The sequence below is a fragment of the Vigna angularis genome, chromosome 8 (assembly GCF_016808095.1).
Source record: "Vigna angularis cultivar LongXiaoDou No.4 chromosome 8, ASM1680809v1, whole genome shotgun sequence".
Lineage (NCBI taxonomy): Eukaryota > Viridiplantae > Streptophyta > Magnoliopsida > Fabales > Fabaceae > Vigna > Vigna angularis.
The window spans coordinates 31,522,802-31,538,486 of NC_068977.1; the positions used below are offsets into that span (position 1 = coordinate 31,522,802).

Here is a 15,685-nt window from a genome sequence, read left to right on the forward strand (position 1 = left end):
AATGATGGATACAATAATAATTACATTATTTAATTAACATAAAAATTAAATAACATAAACTTAATTTAATGAAAAAAAATATTGAAATCTTTCACAGGTAATTCATTTAATCAATTTAATAGAAGAAATGTTGAATTCTTTTATATAAAATTGAAATTGAATTAAGCATAAAAAAATTAAAAAGTTATATTAAATAAATTTAACAAATATTGGAATCAAATATTCTATTAAGCCTAAAACTTTTGTAATATAAAAGTACAACCTAAATTGATTATCAAAAGACACATGTATATTAATTTTTGTGTTTAATATTCTTTTTGTAGAAATTAATTTTGAGAGTTTTATAATGAAACATTATTGAAATGTAATGGAATTGGAAAGGTGATATTACAAAAATTCAAGAACTGAAAATGAAATTTGGAAAATAAAAGCTCAGTTCACACATTTAATATTCATACAATTTCTCTTATCAAACTTCTTTGTGGATTCAAATTCAAGTTTTAACAAGTAGTCATTGGTTCAATTGAAAAACATAATTAAACTAAATCAAAATATCATTCAATATAATCCACATATAATTATTAAATAAAAATATAATCAATTCTTAATTTTTGATTCCTAAAACCAAGACATAAATTAATGTCATAGACTACAAATCCAAAATTAGAGACAATGTAACCTTGACAATTCATATTCAAAACATAATAATTCTCCATTAACGAAGAAGGAAACAAAAAAGAAAAATAAAAATCAAGAGACAACTATGAAATTAAGCGAACATGATACAAAATCACATTTCTCAAATTGAAAAGCTAAACAAATATGAATTGACGATCTTTTAATAAAACACCTTTAGACTATATATACACATAAGCATTATATAAGTTCAATATAAAAAAATACAATATATTTGCATCAACTTCTAAAAGTACAAACAAAATAAAAATAAAAAACTTCAAATACTACAAAATTTGAAATTTAGGTATAGTGAAACAAAACTTTACATATTATCTTATTATTTATAAATGTTTGTTACAGTATGCAGATATATAATAACAAAATCATAGTAGAAACTGTAAATTATTCCTAACTTTCGAGTCACAACATGATTATAACAAAATGAGAAAACATAATAATAAATTAATTATTCAATTAAAAATATAATATATAAATTGTTAGAAAGATGACAAAAATTACATAGATAATAAACAAACAAAAAACTCTAAATTTGATTGTTTGACATATTATGTAACAATAGAGAATTTTAAAGATTTTGGAATGGACAGGTAGGTGGGAATAATGGGACCGAATGATTTATATTAAAATAATAATATTATATAAAGGAAAATTTTAAATGTTCGTTTCATTTCTTGATATAATCATTTCTCTCTAAATCTTCTTCTATTTTCTTTTCTCATCTTTCTCTCTAAAAATCTCTCATCTTACTTCATCTGATTTTCAATCAGATCGAGTTTAAGTAATCTTGGAGTCAAAAACATCCTTTTCCACCGATCAATGTTTTGTTTAGAGCTGGTAAGTCTCGATTTCTTGAGCTTTTGTGAGATTCCGAAACTTTTTTACACATGCAAGCCAAGTTTCTGGTTGCATGTGTTCATCAACTTCTTCTTCCCATTTCTGATCATATTTCTGGTCTTTTGGTGGTCTATCCTCATCAATCAGTGAGTTATAGGTGTTCTTGGGATTTTCTGGAAGTGTGAGCAAATTTCTAGAAGGGTAGAAGATTTCCGTTCGGATAAAAGGTAAGGGAAGCTAGTTAATTTAATTCTGATTTTCTATGTATGAAATTATTGTTTGGATGGTTGCATGTGTGTAACTTGAATGTTTGATTGAATTGTGTTGAATTTGTGAACTGGTTGGAGTTTCTCTACATAAGTGTTCGGTCTGTTCTAATCTTAAGAAAATGGGTATGTGAATACGATAGTTTGGGGTTGGGAGTGAAATCTGGTATGAGACTCTTTGGGATGATGTTAAAACGATTTTAGGTACCTTTGGATATACTTAAAATGGTATATGAATCATGTTTGGAGGATTAGAAGTTGGGAAGTGGTAGGAATTGGTGAAGATAGTTGTTGATCATAATTCTGCAGTTATTTTGCAGAATTATGCAGATCGTCGAGTGTCATTCATTGACCTTTCGGCTTTCTTCTTGTGTTCGATCTTAACTGAGTTCCACTTATGTAGAGCTTTTCAGTTAATGACCGATCGGTCTTGTACTAGTATTCTGTTTTAGTAGCGATCGGTCATAGTGGGTGTGTGGTCTCTTAGTAGCGATCGTTATTAGTGGGTTGTGTGGTCTCTTAGTAGCGATCGGTCATAGTGGGTGTGTGGTCTCTTAGTAGCGATCGTTATTAGTGGGTTGTGTGGTCTCTTAGTAGCGATCGGTCATAGTGGGTGTGTGGTCTCTTAGTAGCGATCATTATTAGTGGATTGTGTGGTCTCTTAGTAGCGCTCGTTCTTGTACTAGTGCTCGACCTCGTACTTGTGTTTTTAACTACGCTCAGTCTCTCATGGGTCTTACCTGTTAATGACCGTTCGGTGATATTTTAGTAATCAGTATCAACTCTAAGTGTTCGGCCAGCTATAGGTGTTCGGCCTAAGCCATAAGCGTTTGGTCCAAACTTAATACTTGGTATGGTGGTAGTATTCGGTCATGTTGTGGTATTCATAATCCTCTAGTTGTAGGTCAGTAATAGTACTCGGCCTTCTCTTCAGCTATATCTATTATTGACCATTCGGTCCTATTCTTTAGGTAGTGAGAGAATGATCGGTCTCCAACATTCACAGAGTGTTCAGTCTTGTTCATATGTGTTTGGTTATTTTTGTTCAGCTTATATTTATTCCAATGTGTTAGGATAATTAATTGTTCCAATTGCTTTGATGGCTGATGTATGCATTATCATAAGGGTGTCAAATTGAAAGTATGGTATGATGTTCCAACTGGTATGAAAGAGAATTTCAAGGAGGAATGTTTCAGTTATTGGTTATCAAGGTGGTGGTAAAGTATGAATATGGGCAGCGAAATCCACGACGTTCATCCTAACATTCTAATGATTACCAAGTCTCAAGTAGAGATGGGTAAGTCATGTCGTGAGAATAGTAGGAGGCCCTAGTCTAAGGAGAGACACCTTAGGTAAGGGATAACGGGCTAACCTCGTGCGACAACTGATGGGTTTCCAGTTACTACACCCACAAGTGCACGAACAGCCAAAACTACATATTCATACAATCCGGATGGTCAAGTCAAGTGTTTGGTCATTGCCTGTAATGTATGGTCGGTCATTGTATGCTTTAAAATGTTCGGTTGACATGTGCTTATGTATTTGTTTAATTTGCATGATAACTGTAATAAATTAAATTACTCTAGCTTACCCTTGCTTTTATGTGGCTTGTCTTTGCGTTATTTGTCTTTTGCGATGATCACCTTAATGGTGTGAGCTTAGGGATACCGTCTTTTCAGTTGGAGCAGCTGAATGGGGAAAGTGAAGCTGATAATATAGGTAGTTATCTTGTTCTTCAGGTGAAATTTTTATTCACCAAATTTGTAGTTCTTGTTATATCATTATCCATGTAATGTTTCATTTTAGTAGTTTTATATTACTAAATTTGGGATGTTACATATTCTCTTTTTACTTTTCACTTATTTTTTTTTCATCTTTTCTTTCTTTTACATTTTTCATTAACATCTTCTTTTCGGGTTGATTTTCTTTATATATTATTTAGTGTGACCGAGTTAATTAATAATATAAATTTAAAAGAGTTTTTCAATAGCTTAGTTAGGTTTAGGTCTATACGATAGCATAGCGTTCTTCTTTTCTCACAATGTATTTTTCTTGAATTCCGTGATTTTAATAATATTTTTTAGTTTTATTAATCTGCATGATATCAAAAAATAAATGTATCGAATTATTTTTTCATACATTCATTAAATGTTTTGAGAATTAATAAACGTTGAACAATATAGCATGTTCAAAACATTTTATCATTTGTTATTTCATTAATAAATTAATTTTTTTTTCTACATTTTATTATTTATTATTTCTTAATATATTTTCATAAGAAATTCATTTAAGATGCTTTTTCAATATGGAAAATTTTAATTAAACTAAATTGATTTAATTCTTTAGAACTTAGCATATCAAGAAACCCACTTTTTGCACTTCCAAACGCATCTTTTCATGAAAAGGTAACTTTACTTCCATAAGGGTCTATCTCCAATCATTGTTCAGAGATTAGTTCATTATTCTAATGATAAGTTCCTTAAATTGATGGAATTAAGAAAGAACATGACAATTAAGACCACTTTATATTAAGCGATCATTCTGAACTAAAACTTTGAATTCTTTTTTCTTCTAGACATGGACCAATTCCTAAATAAATAGTTTAAGAATAAAATATGAATATCTTCTAAAAATAAGAGTATACTAAAGTTTTAAAATCATAATCCTATTATAAGTTGACTACAAATTTTGAAAAAGGTAAATTATATTAACACCGAGGAAGAAAAATTGTGGGAAAAAAAGAAAACTTTTATCATCACCATGTAAATTATATAAACTCTATAATCAATAATATTATTATAACCATTTCATCATCTTTTTGTATCCACATTTTTCTTCAATTTTTTTCATTACCATGTATACTTGTCTCTTATTAACGATGAATGGTAAAACACAGAGAGATTAAAAATATTAAAATATTGTGTAAAAGAATTTACAAAATAAGAATTATATTTTCTTATTTTCTAATCATATTCTCCATTTCAAGATCTTTGAAAATCCATGGTGAAATTAGAGATTTGTGACAAACATTCATGGATGATGAAACAAAAGGTGAATGAAAAATGGTTAAAAGCTGTGGCCAAAAGACAATATTTGGATCAGAATCCCACAATCCCATGCGTGAAGAAGAATGAATAACTCAACTTTGATTCATTTGGTGTCCATAAAATGGTGACCCACTGCAATGCTTAATCACAATGTCCACATCTTTCAGTTTCTTCAACTTCCACTCTTCGTTCTCTGCATGTACACAACACAAATTCTGGAAAACTCAAAAACCCCGTTTTTTTACCAATGAAATCCCTTCATCTCTCTCCCTTTTTTTTCTCACCCTTATTTTCACGTTCCCCTTTGTTGTTGTTCCCTTCCCCGCAAACAAAACTTACACGGACGCGCTTTCTCTCTCTCTTTCTATAACCGTTAAGGAAGAAAAGTGATCATTGCTTGCCACTTTGTTTGGCATCAGATTCTTTTGGAAGTTTCCGTTTTGAGTATCTGGGCATATCGTCCCCCGGCTTTTCTTTGGTTTCCCCAACCTGGGTCTGTCTCATTGTGCTCTCTTTGGTTCTTTTCTGATTCAAGAAAATTGAGAATTGAGGTGTGAAATGATTATTGTTTTAGTTTTGATTCTCCTCGGGTTTTTTCTTGGGGTGGTGGTGGTTGTGGCCGCCGAAGCTTTTGGGTTGTTCTGGCTGGTAAAACGACTGCGTAGAAGGATCGACAGAGACCAGGCTAAAATCGCGTCAAAAACGCAACTGAATGGTTCTCAAAGTGATTCCAATCAGCAGATGCTAAAGAAGGAGGTGACTTTCTGATTCCGGATGATATCTGTTTTTTTAGTTTTGTATTTGTTTGTTTTGGGGGTTTAATTTGTTGATGGGTTTGGCTTTTTGTGTTGTTTTATCTCCAGGGTGTGGTTTGGGTTTTGGAGCCTGACAAGGTTTCGAAATTTCGGGTAGAGAAACATTCGAAAGAATTGAAGAAGAAGAAAGATGTGATGGAAGTGACTCCGGTTAGGAAGTATGGGAAAATCAATGGGCAGTCACTTGTGATCACAGATGCTGATGGCTTTCACACCACCATTCAGCTTAACGGGTGCTCAGTGGAAGCTGTTTCGGCAACAAGTCTTCCTTCCAAAAAATGGTAATTTGTAATGTTAAAGTGGAGAGAGCAACACTTTTGTTTTCATTTTGTCTGGTCTTTAACTGAGTCCCCTGTGTGATCCATGTAGCCGACGTCACCTAATTGGATAATAAGGCTTTGTTGTCGTGATGGTGGCGTTGGTTTGGTTCCATTTCGGTTAACTGCTTGCATTATGTGACTTCACTTTATGGTTGGTGGACTACATTATGTTTTTGAAGTCCCCTTCTTTAGATAAGTGTGTTTATATGTTGCATGCAAACTGGGAAATGAGGCCATTTTGAGGGGAAGTAATTCACAAAGTTAGAGTTACAATTGTTGTTGTGTTAGGAGTGTTTCTGGGCTGGGTTTGTACTAGTCGTATTAGACTTGCTCTAGCCGATACCTTATTCTAAACAATAGGTACTGTGTAGAAGCTGTAGTTGGTTTTAAGTTTATTTCAACACAAAGGTATAATACATGTCAAATCAGTGCAATCAACTGTATTGTAGACTCAGTTCCTCTTATACAACAACTTTATTTTATTCTTCAATAGGATATATATTGAAATGCCCATTATTTTGATTCAACATAGGATTCACAGTTTAAAGATTTTTCTTTTGAACTTTTCCTGTTATTAAATTGAAAATGGAGAAGTCTCATTTCCTTTATGCCATGCATACTTCCTAATGAGAGGAATGCGAGTAACACATCCTCTAGCATGCTCTTTTTGAACACACTCTCCTATTATTTGCAGTTTGTTGGAAATCACAATTTTTTGTAGGTCTCACTTCTTATTTAATGTTTCTAGCTCCTAATTTTTTGGTTCTTAATTATTCTTAAAACTGCTATGGTGTTTTGCTAGCACTCCTCTCTGATGAAGTAGCTTGTTATTTCTTGATTTATGGTTGTCTTACTTCAAATGATAATGGATAGATAAATTTTTTATATTATTGCTTATTTACTGAAGAAATTAGGTGCTTCAATGTAATGAATCGTATAGGGCGAAAAAATACCCCATCAAAGTGGATTCCAAGACGTCTATGATCTACCATGGAAGCAAGACAGTTTACATATATCTTGAGACTGCATGTGAAAAAGAAGCATGGTGTAAGGCCCTCCGCCTAGCGTCTTCTGATAAAAAAGAAAAGCGCCAGTGGTTTGCCCAGTTGCAAGATAACTTTCACAGTTATTTGATATCATTAAATACTGAATATCATTCTCATATGAAAGCATCGGTAGGATCAATTGCTGATGCAGTAGAAAGGGCTAGTAAGCCTGATGGGGGTTCCTCTAAGGTTCGTCAATTTTTGAAAAAACTTACAAAAAAATCTTCCCGAGTTGGCGTGGAAAATAAATCAGCTTGGACTTCATTGTCAGGCCGTGAAGAAAGAAAGATCACTGAGAAGCTCCGTTCTTGTCAAGATGCAGTTCTAGCCACTAGTTACATGAAATCTACTTCAGCAGCAAACCATCTAAAAGTTCCCTTGTTAGAGAATGTTGCCCCATCATCTTCAACATTATCTCATTCAGCAAGCCAGAGTCAATTCTCCGATGTAGATGCAGATGAAAAGTTAGGTATTGATGAAGGAACATTATGTTGGAATTTGTTGGTTTCTCGACTCTTTTTTGATGTAAAAGAAAATGCGCAAATGAAGAAATCCATACAAGAAAGGATTCAGGTAACAAAGTTCCCTTATGATGATATTAATATGCTTGTCATTGAGTCTGTTTATATATATATATATATATATATATATATATATATATATATATATATATATATATATATATATATATATATATATATATACATATATATATATATGTGTGTGTGTGTGTGTGTGTGTGTGTGTGAATGTAAGAGGGATCAAGTTACTCTTTATCAACCCGTCATTTTCTTTTAATCTAATTGTTAAAGGTGTGTTACTCTTTAGACTCATTAGATTAAAAGAGAATTAATCCCTTCTCACTTTTCTATACACACACACACATGCACGATTTATTTCAGAACATCCTACAGAAACGTCATTTTGTTTTGGTTTTGTAAGATAATTGTTGCTCTTTTCTATATTATTTTTACAGAGGACATTGGGAAACATGAGAACTCCCAGTTATGTAGGGGAAGTAATCTGTACAGAAATCAACTTGGGAAATGTTCCACCCTGTATAATTCGAATGAGGGTTCTTCCAATGGAAATGAGTGAGGCGTGTGCCTTAGAGGTTGACATTGAATATTCTGGTGGTGCATTGTTAGAGATTGAAACAAGGCTTGAAGTAGGAGAACTAGAGCTCGAAAGGGAAACAAAGGACTCAAATCCAGAATCAAGTAATGATGAGGCTGTCCCATCAGATATTTTTGAAGGATTTGAATATTTGGGTGAGCAATTGAATCTTGAAGAAGGAATGAATGATTTACAAGAGCCAAAAGAAGATGGTGAGTGGATAATTGGTTAGTACGTTGTGCTGACAAATCCAACTATTTATGCAATTTCTCTACATAGTGCTTTGTTGAAATTATACTGGATTTCTTTTCCACATAAAAATGGAATAAATGAGGACCATGGTAGTAGCTTTTGTTCAAGATATAAAACCATTTTTGGGCCTCTGTGAAACATCTTCAGCTTTTGAAATAGTGTATCTTTGACATGGTATTAAATCCTTTATAATCAACTGATCTGGAGTTCAATCCTTTTCTTTCCAATTTCATCATATTAAATTTTATTTCTTCACAAGATAAAGTGATTGTCTGTGCATTGTCCACATCTCAAGTTCAAACGGCTTTTGTCCAGTTGGCTCATTTGAATACTAAAACCATTCATTGGTCTCATTCTAATAATTAGGCTTTTAAAGATTGAGTCTTTGAATATTTTGGACATATCGTATACTGAAACTTCTTTTGGCTGCTATTGGACTACTGTTTCTATATCATCACCGAAGGAGAATATACTCTTAATTTTGTTTGGTTGCTTCATAGGATATCGGTTTTTCATATAAGGTTTCATCACTTTCTACGATAACCATGCATATGTATTCTACTTTAATTTGGATCTTGATATACTAGGTTGACAGAAGATGCCTTTTAAATTCCAATAGTATCTCTACATCGTACCCATGGACTATGGTGTCTTCTTACAGTACTAAATCTTTTTTTTTTTATATTTTTAGGAGTAATGAAACAGTGGTTATTTTAATGTTTTTGTGTTTTCCTCTAGAATATCCTTTCAGCCCTTTCTAGTCCTTTTCTCCTAGAGATGATGAGTTTTCAAAGTTGATTTGTCTGTGTTGGTTGGACGATGTTAAAATGTTTCTTGTATCTAGATATTGTTAGATATTGTTATATAACTAAACCGCAAAAGCTAGTTCATGAGGGGAGGGTTACCTTCCTCTTCTATGTATTATTTTGGTGATATCACTAATCAAAGTCGGTTTTTCAACAAAAGCATTCATATTGAGAATTCCAGTCTGTGTTTTTCAGATGGGTCTAAGAGCTCTAAGCACAGTACATCTTCCTCGTCTCAAGGATCAAGATGGAAGTCTATGTTACATTCTGTTGCCAAGCATGTTTCACAGGTAGCACCTTGTTATTTATTCCCACTTCAATTTTTCAGCTGTTCTTTCACTATTAGGAGTCTGCTATATTATTTAGTGTGGCTGTACTTGTATGAGGTATTAAGCGTGGTTCTGTGTGTTATGATTTGTTTTCTTCAGGGCTAAAGATATATATACTTGCTTTGTAGTTAAATGATATTTAGCTAAATTCTTGTTTAGTTTCTCTTATCATGTTTATTTAATGCACAGTCTTGTTATTTAATTCTATTCTGTTGCTGAGAAATAACTTTGATTTTTAGGCACGTTACAGTAACCTCCTGTTGAGGTTTTCCAAACCCATGCTCAAATCCAGTTTCATGTTATTACACCGGCCTTACCTATTATAATTCTGTCTGATAAATATCTCCTGTTTGTAAACTTTTTCGAGAAACATGATATCACATGTTTTTTTTTCAATGAAAAAATTAATCTCAAAGGAGATCTTTGTATGATATGAAACTAGATGTGATGTCTGCATATGCTTTGTGAAACCCTTTTGGAGGATTATACTTTGCTCTACTTTTCTTACCTTGGCTTATTCACAATAGCATATCTATGCAAATTATGACTGCATGGGTTCTTATCGAAGGTACTCTCTTTTTTGTCGTGCATAGAAAATTTATTATATGGTGAAATGTCATGAAAATAGCATGTTAGCATTAGTTCATAACTGTATAAGTTGGTGTTATGAAAATCAAGTGAGTCTCTAAACTGGAAGAAAGGGAGCCCAATAAGCAATATTCATTTGGGTTTAACTAGAGTCAATTCACATATTTAATTTCCACAATTATAAATTTAATTCAATTCTGCTGAAAGCTACTGCTTTCAGGAAAAGATACATAAATGATTTTTATTTTACAACCCTAATATCCCTTCACACAAGACCTTGCAATCCTGAAGGACAACGCAGTGGCTTCCTTACCTACCTTGCAATAAAAATCCAACTTTTTTTTGAAAGGATGTGCTAAAATCATTGTGCCAAAAATCTAAGCCTTTAGATAAAGTTGGAGATTTCTTTTTTCCATCTCTAACAATAAGCTATCAGAAGAAGCATAATGTGAATCATGTCTTGGAGCATTTTCAAGTCAATTAGATGCACATCGAGACACATATCAGTATTTCATAATGCATAGATGTTATACTAATTTATATTTTATAATAATGCGTAGATGTTATGCTATTTTATCTATCCATACAGTTACAAATAGTTTAAGCTGTGTTATTCTGAAGTTAACGGAATATTCATTATCAAAAGGTTCCTCTCACCTTGGGAGTAAGGATAGCATCCCTCAAAGGGACATTGCGTTTGCAGATAAAACCACCTCCTTCTGATCAAGTGTGGTTTGGTTTCACATTTATGCCTGATATAGACTTCAGCTTGGAATCATATGTTGGAGAACACAAGATAACGAATTCACACATAGCTTTGTTTCTGGTCAATCGGCTCAAGGTATGATAGTCCTCTACCCTTTTAGTTATTACGGGATGTTGATGAACAATTACTATTTCCCTGCAGATGATGTGGTTTTCAAGCTTTATGTTGTTCATTTCTATGTTTTTGTTAAATCTATGTACAAATAAATCATAGGCACGTCCAGTATTGGTTACTATGTTCCATGAGGAGAATTTCTTTGGGAAATGATGTAAGGGCAAATTCTTTTTGCTTTTTCAAGTGCCCATGTTTTTTATTGTGAGTAGCTTCCATTCTCTCGAGTTTGTGGCTATAGAAATCTGGATTTGTGAGTATTTGTTCCTTGATACATTTGGTTCTCTCTCTGTTTCTCAACAAATAACACCATCCAGAAGGTTTAGTAAATAAATTATTTTGTGTAGCCTACACTAATTTCGGATCAGTTAAATCCGTCACCTTCACCTTTAGACCAATGTTTTCTCTGTTGTAATCTATTGTAGTTCTGGACTGAAGCCCTCTTTTGCCTATCCTTTTAAAAAGGATTACAACATTTTTCACTTGCAAACTTAATTTATGTTCTCTCCTGCAGGCAGCCATCCGGGATACTTTAGTGCTCCCAAATTGTGAAAGCATTTGCATTTCATGGATGCTAGCTGAAAAGGATGATTGGGTTCCCAGGAGTGTTGCTCCGTTCATATGGATCCACCATGAATCTGGAAACGAGGCTTCAGCCTCGGTTGATACCCATAATCAACCTTCTGGTGGATTGAAAGCTAACGCAGGGACCTCAATAGATGGTCCAGATCTCAAACCACAAAAACCACCAAAGTGTACCAAATCTAGTCAGGAACCAGCTAGGAAATCAGATTCTTTGGCGTTTCCACTTATTTACTCTTGTGCATTAACATTAAGGAGCAGCAAAAGTTCGGAAGAACTGACAAGACCCTTTTTAGAGTATGGCAAACCACAAGAAACAAGAGATTTACAAGAACTTGGAACGGCTTCATTGCACAACGACAATACACATGAAACTGGTGAATTAGTGAAAATGGGGGATACTTCTGTTAGTGAATCACCTCGCAGGGACGTGGTGATGGACAAACAGGATAGTTCAATTGAACGGGATAATTCAAGACCAAGGAAAATTGGGAGAAGGGAAAAAATTCTTGATTTAAAAAAAAAGATGAGTGAGAAATTTGAAGAAAAGAAGCGCAACATTGAAGAAAAGGGTAGGAACATTGTTGAGAAGATGCGAGGACCATGAGAAATATAGACGAAGTAAATGTCAGAATGCTTACATATTTGTTACTGATTTTTTACCATGTCAGAGATTAGTGCCATTCATAAATAAGAATGTGGGATATTAGGCATTATTTCATTGATGACTTGTATATTTTTAGAGGTTAGAAGATCAAATGGAACTAGATATACACATCACAGAAAATACTCTAATTGCATTCCACGGGGAGTTCCACAACACTGACGTAATCCACTTGTAAATTTGCAATGGCCACAGGCTAAGATAGAATACACATTTAATTGTTGTGTACGAATTAATGTTGTTACAGAAAAAAAAAGATATACATTTATAGTTCTCATTTGAGGAATATTTCCTTTCATTATTTTGCAATTAATGCCTTTCCTAACTAGCCATCTGCAAGTATTTTGAAACTACGAAGTGGATTGTAGAACGTAGTTGAGATTATTCCACACATCTGTCTTTAAATTTGATCTTTGTAGTTGCTATTATCACGTTTAAGGTAAGCACAAGTCTTGCATCCTAACTGACTTCTCGAATGTTTTAATGATAATGATGATATCCCTTTTTAAGAAAAGAAAACAAAAACGAGGACTTGCATGAATGAAGGCAATAGTTTTTACTGAGAATAATAAAGAAGATCAACTAAAGAAATTATGCAATATGCAAAAAGGATAGATGATGGTTGTGACTAAATCGAGTAATCTTCCTCTTGTAAGAATGATGTATTAATCCGGTGTAGTAACTGAATGTAGTGTCTGGCAGAAAAGACAGTAAAGGCATGGTGTTTTTAATTTACATTTTTCATCCTATGGTGAAGAAGTTGAACTACACGTGAAGTAGAATGTAACAGAATCATGAGTAAAAACTTGGTCATTTTCTGATATTACTTCTACTGTATAGCACCCTCTTGAAGAACAAAGTTTAGATCTTCTAGTGTTTTATAAGCCAAGATGTGATCAATTTCCAGCAGCTAATGTATCATGGCTACCACAGACCTCAACTTGGCTCCAGCCACATTCTTTTACTAATCCTTTACCATCTATCAAATTTCTCATCATGTGCGCCTCCTTCCACTTGCCTAAAGAGGTATACAAGTTAGACATTAAAACATAACTTCCAGAGCGTCCAGGACTAGTTTCCAATAACTTAAAAGTTGCAAGCTCTCCCAACTCAACATTGCCATGAATCCTACAAGCACTAAGCAATGAACCCCAAGCTTGAGCTTGGACTGCCAGTGGCATTCCCTGAATTGCATCTAAAGCTAAGTCAAGTTGGCCAACTCGACCGAGAAGATCTATCAAACAGGTACAATGTTCTACTGTAGGAGCTATTTTAAAGTCCTTTTGCATACTTTTGAAGTACTTCAACCCATCTTCAACCAATCCGGAATGGCTACAGGCCAGCAAAACACTAGTGTAGACAATGGCATCTGGAATTATCCCTTCTTCAGTAGTCATTTTGTGGAAGAGGGTGATAGCCTCATTCCCCATCCCGTGGATTGCATAACTATTTATCATGGAAGTCCAAACAGTTAAATCTTTATCCGTCACCTTTTCAAACACTTCTCTTGCTTTCTTGATGCTTCCACACTTGGAGTACATGTGTATGAGAGACGTTTGGACTTGTTGCTCTGATTCCCACCCGTGTAGAAAAACATACTCTTCAATCTCTTGTCCCATGCTCAGTGATCCCAAATCAGCACAAGCTGATAAAACAGTCGCAAGTGTTGCCCCATTTGGTCTAGTATCTGTCTTTACCATCCTTCTAAACAGATCCAGTGCTTCCACTGGATGCCCTGAATGGACATATCCTGCAATCATTGATGTCCACGATAACATGCTCTTTTCAATGATCAGATCAAATATCCTTCTAGCAAAGGTAAGGTTACCACATTTTGAATACATGGTAATAAGCAAATTTTCAACGGAATCCGCTTCATCACACCCGCATTTAAGTACAAGAGAGTGAACAGATGAAGCTAACAAAAGCTCTCCTACTTGTATGCAACCAGAAATCAGATTTAAAAACACAACAAAGTCTATGCCAACACTTTGCCGTAGCATTTGCTTAAATAAACCAAATGCTTCAGCAGCATGCCCAATTTTCACATAACCCCCTATCATAGTTGTCCAAGAAATTATAGACTTCTCATCCATCAAGTCAAAAACTTTCCTTGCTTCATCCATTCTACAAAACTGGGCATACATAGCCATTAGTGAGTTGGCGAGAGAGACCTCCCTATGCACAATCCCAAGTTTAATCAAGCAACTGTGTATCGACACACCCTGCAAACGAAACTTGAAAGTATCCAAGTTTGAATAACCGGACAAAATTGAAACGAACGTTGAAGCAGTTGGCTTAAAACCAAGAACCCCCATTTCTTTCAAGAGGCTCAATGCCTGGTCCATTGAAGACACACGAGAATAAGCCGAAACCATGGTATTCCATGAGACAACAGTTCTATGCGGCATTTCATCAAACACAAGGCGTGCAGATTCAACATGGGAGGATTTAGAATACATATCAACAAGAGCAGTTTGAACAAAGGCGTCTGCTTGAAACCCAAGTTTGAGGACATGGCCATGAAGCACAGTGCCATGTTGAATGGAAGCGAGGTTAGCACAAGCCTTGAGGAGCAAAGGGTAGGTGAGGTTGTTGCCATGGACACCAGAGTGTGCCATGGAAAAGTATATGTTTAAAGTTTGTATGAAGAAGCCATTATTGGTGGAGTCTCGAATCATCAAGTTCCATAGGTAAAGTGGTCTTCGGAAGCTGACAAGGGATGAAGAAACCAATGACATTTACTTCTTCTCAGTTTGAAGCCATTTTTGTTTCTTTTCTTTTGTGCTTCCAGGGAAACAATTCCAATTCTTTGTTTCTGGTTTTCTTTTTTCTGTTTTTGATTACCATGTTCTCGAATTCAACCTTACTGATCAGGGACGAGAAGGTCCAATACCAGTTTCATTATTGTCCTCCTCATGTGTAATGATTTTTATTTTATTCTTATCGGATCGGATATATTCTATATTTATTTTTTTATTGTTTAAATATTAATTAATTATTTTTTAAATAAAAAAAATTATGTATAAAAGAGAATAAAGAAGAAAATATTTTACATAATTAAATACTTAAAATTAAGGCTTAAATTAATAATACAAAATTTCAACATAACTTTAAAAAAAAATTGTAATAAATAAAATTTGTGATAAAAAAAGTATCTAAAAGATGTGATAAGAAAGAAAATAATATATATATATATATATATTTTAAATATTAAAAACATATTTAATATTTAAATTTACCAATCACTTAGAAATTATCTCTGATTGTTTTAATAGGCATAAAGTAGTTTTGATTTTCCAATATTGGCTTAGACTCATAAGATTTCATTGCACCCCACTAATTATGCTAGAGTTACTGTACACTCAAAGACAAAATAATCAAATGAGCTTAAACACGCACAAAATTTTGTTATATTTATTCTTTAACGAACACTATTATTTG

The 15,685-nt window shown here is 33.7% G+C and overlaps 2 protein-coding genes across 4 annotated transcripts; one reads left to right on the top strand and one right to left on the bottom strand.

Annotated features, from left to right (window-relative positions):
- The first annotated feature begins 4,877 nt into the window (after positions 1–4,877).
- On the top strand, positions 4,878–12,516 carry LOC108345860 (uncharacterized). Of its 3 annotated transcripts, XM_017584680.2 has the most exons (7): positions 4,878–5,602; positions 5,710–5,942; positions 6,922–7,600; positions 8,004–8,355; positions 9,397–9,491; positions 10,765–10,959; positions 11,510–12,516. In XM_017584680.2, the coding sequence occupies exons 1-7, from the start codon at positions 5,405–5,407 to the stop codon at positions 12,182–12,184; spliced, it is 2,427 nt and encodes an 808-aa protein (XP_017440169.1). In that variant the 5' UTR covers positions 4,878–5,404; the 3' UTR covers positions 12,185–12,516. The 3 variants fall into 3 exon arrangements, with proteins under 3 accessions (XP_017440169.1, XP_017440170.1, XP_052722828.1); XM_017584681.2 differs by lacking the exon at positions 4,878–5,602 and having other exon boundaries at positions 5,803–5,942; positions 6,889–7,600; XM_052866868.1 differs by lacking the exon at positions 4,878–5,602 and having other exon boundaries at positions 5,813–5,942; positions 6,896–7,600.
- A 421-nt stretch (positions 12,517–12,937) lies between these two features.
- On the bottom strand, positions 12,938–15,154 carry LOC108344880 (pentatricopeptide repeat-containing protein At2g03380, mitochondrial). The gene has a single exon (XM_017583411.2). The coding sequence runs from the start codon at positions 14,980–14,982 to the stop codon at positions 13,138–13,140; it is 1,845 nt and encodes a 614-aa protein (XP_017438900.1). The 5' UTR covers positions 14,983–15,154; the 3' UTR covers positions 12,938–13,137.
- Between the last annotated feature and the right edge of the window lie 531 nt (positions 15,155–15,685).